Source organism: Halichoerus grypus, chromosome 3 (genome assembly GCF_964656455.1).
Source record: "Halichoerus grypus chromosome 3, mHalGry1.hap1.1, whole genome shotgun sequence".
NCBI classification, from domain to species: domain Eukaryota; kingdom Metazoa; phylum Chordata; class Mammalia; order Carnivora; family Phocidae; genus Halichoerus; species Halichoerus grypus.
Window position 1 is genome coordinate 124,056,085 of NC_135714.1, and position 13,376 is coordinate 124,069,460.

The 13,376-nt window shown below is 38.8% G+C and overlaps 1 protein-coding gene across 9 annotated transcripts in view; it reads left to right on the plus strand.

The window, feature by feature from the left end:
* SMAD1 (SMAD family member 1) overlaps positions 1 to 7,069 on the plus strand; it is a 74,279-nt gene extending 67,210 nt beyond the window's left edge. For all 9 annotated transcript variants that reach the window (XM_078069278.1, XM_036077773.2, XM_036077777.2 and 6 more), the window contains 2 exons: positions 2,350 to 2,606; positions 5,712 to 7,069. In XM_078069278.1, coding sequence (XP_077925404.1) covers positions 2,350 to 2,606; positions 5,712 to 5,855 — 401 coding nt within the window. In that variant the 3' untranslated portion in view covers positions 5,856 to 7,069. The remainder of the gene's footprint in view (positions 1 to 2,349; positions 2,607 to 5,711) is intronic.
* The last annotated feature ends 6,307 nt before the right edge of the window (positions 7,070 to 13,376 follow it).

Sequence of the window (13,376 nt, forward strand, 5' to 3'; positions counted from 1 at the left end):
TGGTAATATTTATGGTCCTTGTGTTTATTCAAAAGTTATGGTTGTTTATCTAGAAACTTCTAAAGAATTTATTTTTAGAAACTATATGCCAGTTTTCTTTAACCTGGCAATAACCAGTTAGAAAATATAGTGGAGGGGGAAATCACATTTCCAATAGCAACAGCAAATGTAATTTTTTGGAAATAATCCGAATCAGCAATACATGAGAATTATGTAAAGAAAATCAAATTTTACTGAGAGAAAGAAAATTTAGGTATATAAATAAGCAGTGTTCCTTAAAGAGAAGGCTTAATATCATGAGAATATTTTAAGGATGTCTATTCTTCCTAATTTCAGTTTATGGGTTAAAACAACCCATGCCAGAATCACAATGTGTTATTTTTTTGAAAGTGGGAAAATGTGTTCTGATATTACCTGGCAGGATAAACAAGTGAAAATAGCTAAATTTTTAAATGGAAGAATAAAGAAAAAATTCTTGATGTTAGGTTAAATATTATGAAAACTACAATTAAATCAGGTTTAGACAAAATGGTAGAAGAAATTAAACTCAGACTATATTGTATTTCAAAATTAATGTATGTTAAGTGAAGCATAACAAATCCGTAGTCTTCTAGTGGTCCTGCAGTAACAAAGTTAGCTTTTAGGTGAGGCTATAGGGAGAAACCCTGACCTCATTTCATATATGCAAATAGATTAATGAATTGAGTTTTGTTGTTTTTTGTTTTTAATGGTAAGCTATTAAGCTAGAAGAAAATACATTTGATCAAAGAGGTAGAAATTTTCTAAGCATAAAAAGCAGTAGAAAAGATCACAAGAGATTTGACTACTCAAAGCTTTCAAACTTCTGTAGATTAAAAATACAAAGGACTAATGGGGAAACAAATAGGAAATAAATTATTTATAGCTTACACATAGCTCATAAAAAAACAATAAAAATACTAGAACCCCAGTGGGATAAATAGGTAAGAAATATGAACAGTAAGTTCATAAGAGAAACAGATGGCTAATAAACATATGAGAGCATATCCAGTCTCACATGCAAATTAAAACAATATTGTTTTTCAGCTGTAATTTATTTTAATTTATTTGTTTTTGTCTTAAGCTTACTCAGTCCTGGCCCAGGCAAAACGAGAAAGGCACTCATACACTGCTGGTAGGGTGTAAATTGATACAAGCATTCTGGAAAGTCGTTTGGCAAAGTGAGTCAAGAGCCTTCGATCCAGTGATTTAACTTCCAGGAACCTCTCCCAAGGATATTATCAAAAATAATCCAGAGACATTTATACTGGCATTGTTATAACAGAAAATTAGTATCAACGCTATGGTCCAGTATTGGGAGAATTGCTAAAGTAAATTGTTGTATCCATATAATCGTGTAGATACTTTAAATGTTTACAGAGAAAGTTTAGTAATACTCAAAACCTGTAATCCAGTGTGTCCAACTATTAACAGTTCTTGTCTCTGTGTCACTAAACAAGTGATGATATTTTCTGCTTCTTTATATTTTGTTTTACTTTTTAAATGTTCAAAATGAAAATTCCTCATTTTTATAATCAGGAAAAAACTCAACACACACACACACACACACACACACACACACACACACACAGTCTGTCTCTTAAATTGTTTTCTCTACATCAGGCAGGAAGGTGGGCTTCTGTTCCAGCAGCTATTTTAATTGTTACAGAAGTCTTAGCCATTGTGTGTACATGTAAACACAACACATAATTTTTTGGATTGGATTGGAGACAATAGTTTTAGCATTGGCTGAGGCATATGCCAGAGTTACCTGCACAGTAGATTGTTTAAAGCCACATGGGATGTGACTCTGTTCGCTGCATGGCCTATAATAATCTCCCTTAATGGTGTAGGGCTTTGTCAGAAAGCCCCCCTCCCCCCACTTTCCTTTTTTTAAAGGCTGGGTAGGATCAATTTCCTACACTCCTGGCACTCTAAGATGTCACAGGAAGAAGTTTGGAGCAGATGGTAGTTCGGGGAGATCAGATTGCACACAGTATGAATTATTTTTATAATTATTTTCCCCTGGACCTTACATCTTCTAGCTCTCAGCACTACTTCCTCCACCTCTGGTTTTCTAGTTCTTTTACTTGTCTTGACCCTCCTTTCTTTGTTATTTCCTAGACACCTCTTAGGCGTACGTGTTAACAAAAGAACATTGTATGACCTAATAGGGTTAACTAAGATTTTATCAGTTGTGCAAGATTTGGAGAGTATCTGTCTAGTTAGCCAAAGTTTAAATCCATGCAAATTCATATCTTGAAGATACACAGATGCTTTTTGGCTGAGGAAAATGATAATGAAGACATTGCATGTGTTGTCTTCCTACAGGAGTGCATCTTTACTATGTTGGAGGGGAAGTGTATGCCGAATGCCTCAGCGACAGCAGCATCTTTGTGCAAAGTCGGAACTGCAACTACCATCATGGATTTCACCCCACTACTGTTTGCAAGATCCCTAGTGGGTGTAGTTTGAAAATTTTTAATAACCAAGAATTCGCTCAGTTACTGGCACAGTCTGTGAACCATGGCTTCGAGACAGTCTATGAGCTCACTAAAATGTGCACTATCCGCATGAGCTTTGTCAAGGTAAGTGAGCTCCGAGTCGACACACTTGCTGCACTTCCCCTCAGTGTACAAATCTGTATCTCCTTGATATGTGTCCGTAGAAGCCAACTTATTACCGAGGCATTTTTGAACTTCAGTAAGGATGTCAGTTATTATGAGGATATAATTAGAATTATAGGAGTGTGTATTAAATGTCAACAGTGTAGGAGGCTTGAATAACTTCTTCCTATTCGAATAAGCACTGTTTTAACTATTGTAGAACCATAAGAAAATATTTTGTTATATATTTAACATGTATAATTTAAATGCATCATTTTCTTAAGAGATCAATTCAGTAAACACACCCTCCCTACCTTTTCATTGTGTTTTTAGTACCTTTGTGATGGTAACATTTGTTGCTTTTGTTTCAACAATAAACAGGTGACCTTTTTGTAAATAAAAATTCATCACACTGGGGTTTATTTTTGATCGGTCAGGTTTTTTTAATGTTTTCAGTAAACATCATTTTCTTATAATTCAAAAATTAATAAGACTCTTGCCCACAGATTAGTAGATGCCTTACTTCTAAGATTATTGTTAGGGTTGAGGATGGAGAAGGTTAAAGACATTACTCACAATAACCTCTTTCCTGCCTTCTCTTTTGCCTCTGAGAAATAAAAAATTTTAAGATGTCACTGAAATGTAAAAAAATTAAATATCTGATTAGATTTCATGAGTTGTAACTTATGTTGTAACTTACGCTAGTGACTGACTTGTCTCTGAATTCTCAAAGATAAATTTTCATCCTCTGTTACCTCGAGAAACAGAACTAATTATATATTTGGGTGAGGCAATCACCTTTTATGTCCTCTCTTCAGAAGCTCACCTAACTTGTTGTTAAACCTGTTTTGTAATGTGTGTGTTACAGAGGGTAATTTTGGAACCTTCCTTTGTTAATCATCCTTTAGATCAAAGATACCTTTCCCTGCGTATCATTTTTTTCTTACTTCTTTGAATCATATTAGCAGATTTTGACTCTGTTCTCTTAATGTTTTCTCAAAACATTATTCAACAGTTGTGTGTGGCTGGTCTGGTCCCTTTGTAGTCTTAAAGGTTTTTTTTTTTTTACCCTTTAAAGAGGTTGACCAATACTCTGTATACCTGTGAGACTACAGAGATCTTACTCATCCACAACTGACAGTCACTGTTTGATTTTTGACTTTGCATTTTGGCTAAAATGAATTTTGAAATGAGGACAGTAACTTGCCAGCAGTGCTTTTTGTTTGTTGTTTTACTGGTATGGAGGAAAGAATACCTGTTAAGAGTCAAGAGACCCAGGTTCTAGTTTTAGCTGCCCTTTTAACTGTGCGATTAAGGCACAGGGATCCTTTGCCGATCTTCATGATCATCATGTTTAAAATGGGTGGATGGAGATGGGAAGTGTGGTAGTCTACTATTACTGAAGGACCGGACCACTCAAGAAGAATTTACGACTCTACTGCTCCAACTGGCTTTCTCCTCAAGCTCATTTCATATTGATTACCCAATTTTAATGGTTTTACTTTTATACATTTTTAATTATTTACTTTTACACAAGTAAAAACAAACTTTACACTAATAAAAAGTGTGATATAAGGACATGCATTAAAAATGTATTAGATTTCATTCATTCAGCAAATATTTTTAGCACTATTCCAGAGAATTAATGCAAAGATTGAAAAAGCACCTCATTCTCTAGGTTCACAATGCTAATGCCCTAGTATGTATTTAATCATAAAATAATGTGATATATAGTGGAATGGGGGATAATATAAGATATAATGAACATAGCTGGGAAGCTGGATTTGGAGTTAAGGGTCAGCAAATTTTGTTTTAAAACTCCTGCCGACATGATAAAGGGCAGCTGCTTATCATACGTTTGCAACAAAAAAAATTGTATAGTGTTTGTACAGTATTGTTCTTTTTTATCATAAGGATTGCATACCTTGCCCTTGTCACACTTAGCATCTTAGAGAAATGATATAGAACATTTTACTCATATTAATAGCCAATCTTGTGCTATTTTGAAGACAATCATTTTGGACTTTAAAGCACACATTTTATAAATTATTTGCACACTAAACTCCCCATATATTTGAAAAATCCAAGTCAGTTTAGCTGAACAAGTATCTCTAAGGCTTCTGCTTTGTGCCAATCACTGTGCTAGATGTTTGAGATCAAAGATAAGTAAGATCTGGTCCCTTCAAAGAACTCCCTATCAAATGGAGGAAACATGCACACAAACCTTTCAAGTTAGCAATGTACTGATAGATGCAGGAATGCATGGGTGCATATACATAGGCAGTTCATGTCTCACAGCTTTTAGCTGGAGGTTCTGATATTTATATGTGTTTCTTGAAATTCCTGGAGTAGGTGGGTGTCAGGGAGAAGTAGTACCCAACCTCTGACATCCCTCGTGAAACAAGGGTTTATCAGAGCTTATATTCCATTGCCCACCACACCAATGAGTTTTTTTGATCTTTGCAATTGCAAGATTGCCTTTCTCTCGTGCAGCTTTGGTGTCCCAGTTCAGTCATACTGAAGATGTCTGGCAAGCTACCTTCTTGTACAAGCGTATGGTGGAATCTATTGATTCAAAGCCATGATGAGGTGTCAGTAATAGCTTTTGGGATATGTATGTGCTTCTCTCAGTCTGCTTCGAGATTGAAAGATCAAGAGCTCTTGTGTTGATAGGAGGACCATCAGTGACTGAGTGGGGGAGAAGCAGAATGTCAGTTTGTCTAACATAACTTTTTCCTTGTTTTCCTGGTGATAAAATGAGAATTTAATATCTGTTACAACCCTGTCAGTAACATAGTGGGAAATGAAAATGAAAGTTAAAAAGTGCCTTCGTTAAAACAGCCTTATAATGTATTTGAAAATTCATACCTCTTAACCTGGAAAGTATGGAGGGACTTTAGGGGCCCTTGAACACACCCATCCCCTGAAATTGCCTGCCAAATTGTGTGTGTGTTTGTGTGCACAAGCATCTGTCTTATGGAAAGCATCCGTGTCTTTAATCAACATGTCCGGTTATGAGAATTCTTCTTACTTAAAAGTTTAACCACGGAGTTAAGCAAGTTAAATGACCTCCTATGTGTCTTCTAGGGTTGGGGAGCAGAATACCACCGCCAGGATGTTACTAGCACCCCCTGCTGGATTGAGATCCACCTGCATGGCCCGCTCCAGTGGCTGGATAAAGTTCTTACTCAGATGGGTTCACCTCACAATCCTATTTCATCTGTATCTTAAATGGCCTCAGGCTTCTGCCTCTTGAAAACTGTTGAGCCTTGCATGTACTTGAAGGATGGATGAGTCAGACACGATCGAGAACTGACCAAGGAGCCTTGATAATACTTGACCTCTGTGACCAACCGTTGGATTCAGAAATAAAAAAACCTTGGTAACATACTGTCGATATCAAGAACCTGTTCAGTTTACATTGTAACATTTTATGGTAAAATCAACTAAAATGCATACCTTTAGCAGGACTTCGTGTATAGTTAAAGGAGAGATGGCCAAGCCAGGGACAAATTATCTATTGGAGAAACGATCCTAAGAGATTCTTTTGTGTTTGGCACTTTAAGGTCATCGTTTGGCAAAAGTTTAGCATTAATAGTCTCTCTGAAGTGTGTTTTTATCAGGTTTAGAACCCATGTTGAGTCTTCTTTTCATGGGTTTTCATAATATTTTAAAACTATTTGTTTAGTAACGGTTTTTGTTTTTTAAGTAAAGTTTAATCTTGACGATATACATAGTAATCTTTCTAAAATTGTATCCTGACCATACTGCTGTCAGAATGATGTTAGGCGTCTGCTCTTTGCTAAATATCTATGTACAGACTCTCTGGAAGTTAAGAACTGATTAGACTAGTGGATTTAGGAGCATTTGAGGGGGGTGGGGGAGAGGGAAATGACAACTGCAAATGTAGAATATACTGTAAAGAGTCAGTTTGTTGCTTTCAAGAAACAAACTGATGTCTGAATTTTGCTGTGTTTCCATTTTTTAGAGATTTTATCCTACTTCTTTTTTTTTTTTTTTTTTTCTCGTGTCTTCTCTCCCTTCCTCTCCAAAAGCAGTTATGCAGCTGGTTAATTCATGTAACTGTGAGAGCAAATGAGTAATTCCTGCTACTCTGAAATCGACTGCCTGTATGTTTCAGTACCAATTGTATGGAGTGCTTGAATGTAACTAAGCAGTTTTTATGGAGTTTACAGAAATAGGCTTTAATTTTCAAGTGAATTGTTTGCCAAACCTAGTAACTGTTAAATATTTGGAGGATTTAAAGAACATCCCTGTTTAAATCCATTTCAAACTTTTTAAATTTTTTTGTACTATGTTTGGTTTTATTTTTCTTCTGCTAATCTTTTATATTCACTTACGCTCTCGTACATTGAGTACTTTTATTCCGAAACTAGTGGGTTTTCTCTACTGGAAATTTTAAATAAACCTGTCATTATTGCTTACTTTGATTAAAACTTTGTTGTTTCCTTCCTGAATTCACACACTAGATTTTAGGAATAATAAGATTTACTACTCTTTTGAGAGATTTTTCTCAAATATTCCTTGCCAGACGTTAACAAACTAAATTACTAACACAGAGACAGGGAAACCGAATCGTGAAGAGAGCAGATTCCCTTTAAATCGGAAGAGAAAGGACATGTGGAACTTCGGAAATTAAGAAAAAACTAGCAAAATTTGGAATTTTACACCTAAATGTATAAATTTATGTGAGGAATTGCAGCACAAGCAATTATTGATGGACAGCACTCAGTTAACCAAAAGTTCCAATATCTAAACCTCACACAAGAAAGCAAGTGTAATATTGGGAAAGAATGAGAACTAAAACCGCCACAAGACGGGGCTCACCTGCCCATCTGCTTACCGCGGGAATGACGGGAATGCCGCAGCCGCTCTCCTATCCCCCACCCTCGCCCCAACAGTCTGCCCTGGAAGGACGCAGGCTGGAGGAGACTTAGGGTCTTCCCCGGCCAAAATGATGCCACCCTTTCTCCTTTGTATTTTTATTTTATTTTTAAAGATTTTATTTATTTATTTGACAGCAAGAGAGGGAACACAAGCAGGGGGAGTGGGAGAGGGAGAAGCAGGCTTCCCGCTGAGCATGGAGCCCGATGTGGGACTCGATCCCAGGAGCCTGGGATCATGACCTGAGCCAAAAGCAGACACTTAACTGACTGAGCCACCCAGGCACCCCTCTCCTTTGTATTTTTATACATCTTTCCCACAGTTGTTTACCAGCCCTATTGATTCCCCAAACGATGACCACACACAAATTTCTACTGCATCCTGCTGTCTCCAAAAACATCGTGGTGCAAGTGGACAAAGCCTTGGAGAGAATACTTGTATTATAACACACGCTTATGCATGTCTGCTGGGTCACTTAACGTTTGTGAGCCTCTGTTTCCTTACCTGTAAAAAGGCGATAATGTTGTTGTTTCCTTATCACAAAGTGGAGGTGAAGCTCTCTTGGAAGAAAAAAGTGTGAAAATACCTTGGAAACATAATTGCCATGCAAGTACAGGCATCACCATCCTTTTCTCTTGTTAGTTTGCAGACATAAAAATTTACTATAAAATAAGGCAGAATGAAAAGCACAGAGGAGCACAAAGGAAGGAAGATACAGTTCAGACTTGGGTGAGTAGAGATCAATAGAGGTTTTACGGAAAAAGTGGTATTTAAGGTTGAGCTTTGAAGGATGGAAAACATTTTGATCATTGGAGAAGCTTCTGGGCAAGAGAACAGTATAAGTAAAAGTATGTGTGACAGATACCTGCTGCTTGGGACACCCCAGCATCTGCCCACCAGTTTCTAAAGACATGCCTCCAACCCACAGAGTTTCTGTGGGATTTATCATACAGTCCCTCTGGCCACTGTTCGATGGTCTAGGTAGGGACCTCTCTCTTTGGGACTTCTGGGGCTGGAAGTAAGGAAGGGTTATCCTGTGCCTGGCTGAAACTACAGTAAACCTTGGGATTGGCCCTGTATGGGCTGGGCATCCAGGTTGTGGGGTGTAGGACTTAACCTACTGCTCCCACATTCCTGCTCTTGGTTTTCCTGGGACACCAGAATCTTTGTGGATAATCCCTCTTTTGCTTCATGTAGTTTGAGTTTTTGTCAGCCTGCAAGAGTGTGTGGTTTATGCGATACAGTATGAACATACTTTTGTAAAGATAGATCATTTCTGGGGCACCTGGGTGGCTCAGTCATTTAAGCATCTGCCTTCGGCTCAGGTCATGATCCCAGGGTCCTGGGATCGAGTCCCACATTGGGCTCCCTGCTCAGTGGGGAGCCTGCTTCTGCCTTTGCCTGCCACTCCCCCTGCTTGTGCTCGCTCGCTCTCTCTCTAGTGCTGTCTCTCTCTCTCTCTCTCAAATAAATAAATCTTTTTTTTAAAAAAAGGATCATTTCGGGACACCTGGGTGGCTCAGATGGTTAAGTGTCTGCCTTCGGCTCAGGTCATGATCCCAGGGTCCTGGGATCGAGCCCGGCATCGGGCTCCTTGCTCAGCGGGAAGCCTGCTTCTCCCTCTTCTTCAACTGCTCCCCCTGCTTGTGCTCTCTCTCTCTCTCTCTCTGTTAAATAAATAAAATCTTTAAAAAAAAAAAAAAAGGATCATTTCTGTAGATAATTTTCTTTTAGCCAAAACAATACTTGTTCACTAAAGATTTTAAAAGTCTAAGAAACAAAAAGAAGAAATCAAAAGTCACCTGTACTAACCGTTGGTAATTAAGTTAGTTTGTCCTTGAACCAGGTGGTTATGATAAGCTGGCACAGAGATCCTCAGCATGCTATAGGAAGTTCAGGTCTAAAGGTTAGTCCCATTAGTACGGAGATGATGATCGGCCCCCTTTGTTGAGCCGTTAACTGGCACCAACCCTGTGCCGACCATTGTGCTGGGTGATAAAAGTGAATAAATCCTCAGCCCCGCCTAAGCAGCATGCACTCTGAAGAGAAAGGGAAGCCAGCAAACAGACAATAACACTGTGCTATGTCAGCAAAGGACACAGAAGGGAACATAAACTGGACCAGAAGAGTCAGGGAAGACTTCTCAGAGGGGATGGTTGCCAAATGCCTTGCGAATATTGTACCAGATTTAGATCTCCTAACTCTGAGGTTTCACCCAACACAGAAGATGAGCTGCTGGCCTCAATGTTTATTGATTTCTTTGTTACAAATACATTTATTATTTTTCTGGGATAATTGGGATTGTAGGCAGTTTACTGAAAAGCCTATTTTTTTTTATTGAGTCTGTTGACTGTGTAATTTTATAATTTTTATAATTCTTAAGTGGTTTTTAAGGCAGTGGTCCCCAAGGATGGTGCTGTAGGGAATTGTCAGGCCTGCAGTTTCCAAGCACTGGAACTGAAAACCTCTTCACAGCAGATCTGGAAGCTCAGTGCTAGCAACTGAAAAGCCATCATACATTCTTGTCGAGATGCAATATGCTCTTTAAAAGGCAGGGTCCTATCATATTTAAAAGCTTGGAAATGACTTCTTTAAGGAAGACTTTGTGAAAAGCTGGTAATTTGTAAATCCCCCCCCCATCTTGATCCGAAAAACAAGTAAGTCAAAGTAACAGCCTTCTTTGTCCCTAAACACATAGTAAGTTTGAAAAAGGTTAAAAAAAAAAAAGGAAGGGGCACCTGGATGGCTCTGTCGATTAGGCATCTGACTCTTGATTTCAACTCAGGTTATGATCTCAGGGTCCTGAGATGGAGCCCCGAGAGAGGCGGGCTCTGTGCTCAGTGCGGAGTCTGCTGGAGAGTCTTCCTCTCCCTCTGCCCCTCCCCCACCAACTCTCTCTCTTAAGAAAAAAATTGAAATTGAGCTGCTGCTATTCTTTAGGACTAAATACCTTGTGAGAGCACAAGAGAAATTTTTCTTTCTTCCCTTGGTCTTGGGTCAGATGGAAACTAAAGAATAGATTCACCTCTACCATATTTCCATCCCATGGATTTACAGTTATGTTGCCGATGCCATAGTTAAAGAGTCTGGGCACATGAGTTATTATAGACTTATTTTTTAATGCTGACTCCGTCACTTTCCAGCTGTGTCATCTCAGGCAAGTGAATTAATGTATGAGCTTCAGTCTCATTATCCGTGAATGGAAAAAGAATAGTCACGCTCATAAGTTGTGTGATAGGTGTGATGTGCACTAAATACTTGGCACAGAGCCAGGCACACAGTAAGCACTTAATAGTGGCTTGGGTGCAGTGGTGATGATGACCTGGAGGGCTTCATAAATAACAGGCCTAAATGAACTCTTGAGTATTCTCATTATCTTTCGGATATGGTAGATGATTTGAAACCCAGCAAGAATTTTTTAAATCCCCACAACAATAGTAAGCATTAGAGTAGAGGGAAAAAAAAACACACACAAAAGAAATGCCCAATGTATAGCACAGCTGATGTTTCTTTCCCCTGCTGCTTCCAACAAGAATCCCCCCTATGGTTTCTTGACTGAAGAATTTTGATGTGACAATATTGCCAGTTTTATTCTATTTACTACTAAATAACTGTGTTTTCAGAGTACTTACAAATATTGATTTACATTTATCCCAACGCCACCCCTAATTTATAGACTAGCTGCACGTTAGGCCACCTCTTACCCTTGTTTTTGCCAATATTAAAATAATTTCTTTATTGCCAGTTCCATCCTGGTGGTTTCTATCTCGAATGTTCGCCAAACCTGATCACAGAACCGTAACTCCCCCCAACACACACACAACCGACCTTAGAGTGTCACTGACCCCAAAGGATTCAAGCTACTCTTCAGTTCTTACCCAGAGTCTGCTCCGTCTGTTGAAAGGCAACCCCACTGGAAATTCACATCCAGTGGATGCCTTTCCCACAACCTTAGCCATTCTTTTTCTGTGTGGTTCCAACATTCCAAATTCTTGTTTATCCCTTTTAGGCAAGGACTTATTTTGGTAGTGTAATTCTGTCTCCTCTGGTCAGGACATGGAAGGCTCCTATTCTACTTCTGGAAGTGCATGATTCCTAACTGGGTGAGCTGGCAGCCACTCTGCCCTGGGTGTCTGCCTAAATACACAGCAGATTCTACCAGTTACCAGTCATCGTATATTCATAACTCACTGGCATCTAGTAAAATCCATTAACTCCTGTCCCTACCAATTTTCCTACTCTACCCCCTCACTTGCCTAAATATATTTAGAAATTGGAATTCGCATAGGGCCTTTTGAGAGGAAGGAGACAAGATAAACCAATTTAACCTTTATAGGATATGTAATTCTACTTAAGCATAAGGCATTAACTGTAACACCACTAAGAAACGGCTCTAAAGCTAATCCCCCTGTGACAGTAAAACGCTTTAAAATTTGAATCAATCCCAATGGGTTGTGACACTGAGCTACCCTTAAAATGGGTGGAGGGTTCCTATATATATTCCAGACTGGAGCTTCTGTCTTCCAGGAGACTGGGAGCTAGAAGAAGTAAGGGAGAGAGAAAGGGTCTGAGTCAGAGACCTGCATCCAAACCCTGGCCCCTGATGACCTCTTGTGATCTCTGTGAAGGTGTCCAATTGTTTGGGCCCGGATTTCTCTCTGTAAAATGGGAGGCATACCTATCAGGAATGTTGTGAAGAAGAGGGACAATGATATAAAGTCTGCTTGTCCTACTGTTACCTGAGTTTGTGCCCAGGAAACAAGAGATGTCATTGTTATGTTTGGTTAGGCTGCCAGGGGGATTTATTTTTTAACCTATATATGTCTATTCAAAAGTTCACTGTAACTGCCTTCAAATTCAGAAACATTAAAGTTGTATGGTATGGGGGCACCTGGGTGGCTCAGTTGGTTCAGCGTCTGCCTTCAGCTCAGGTCATGGTCTCAGGGTCGTGAGATCGAGACCCACATGAGGCTCCCTGTGCGGTCAGTGGGGATTCTGCATCTCTCTCTCTCAATTTCTCCAAAATAAAAAAATAAATCTTTAAAAAAATAAAGTTGTATGGTATGAAAGTTATATCTTAATAAAGCTGTGAAAAAGATTTTTTTTTTAACTTAGAAAATAGAATCTATCAAATTCCCTTAGAAAATATAAAAGTGATTTTTCAGCTGAAAAATCTCAGTGCCTATTCTGTAGGGGACGAATAAAGATTGATTAATAGACTTCATCTATAGTTTTTCATGAGAACACAAGCCCAAGTTCTCCCTTATGTAGACTGCCCTTGATCCAAACATTGATTACTACTTTTGTATCATAAGATTGTTAGGATAATCATACTCTACGCTTTGGGAAATAATTTGAAATTCATGAAAAAGTACATCTTCATGCTTTGATAAATGAGTATAATTAGTTCCAAAATTTTTGTTCATAAGCCAACACTGGTGTCATTAATCATTAAATATTCCCATTAAAATTAATGTAAAAACTTCAGTGTTTCTCGTAATGGAATAATTAATAGAGTAGAGGCCTCATTTAATGGTGTTGGAGGGCCCCAAGGCTCTGTCCTGTCTGTCCTCTCCTTCAAACACCCGCTCTCTCAAGGTGACTTCCTCTACTCTCCAATCCCATGGCTTGGGTTGCCTTCTATTACCATTGACTCACAGACGTGTCTCCAGCCAGGGCATCCCCTGGGAACTCAGACATCTAACTGCCTGCTCCATGTCTCCACATGGTGTCATCTCAAATTTAACATGGCCAAAACTGAACTCATGATCCCATGCCACTCCCCCACATGCTCTTCCCCTTCTTGGTAAAGACCACCATCATTCATCCAGTTGCTAAAGCCAAAAA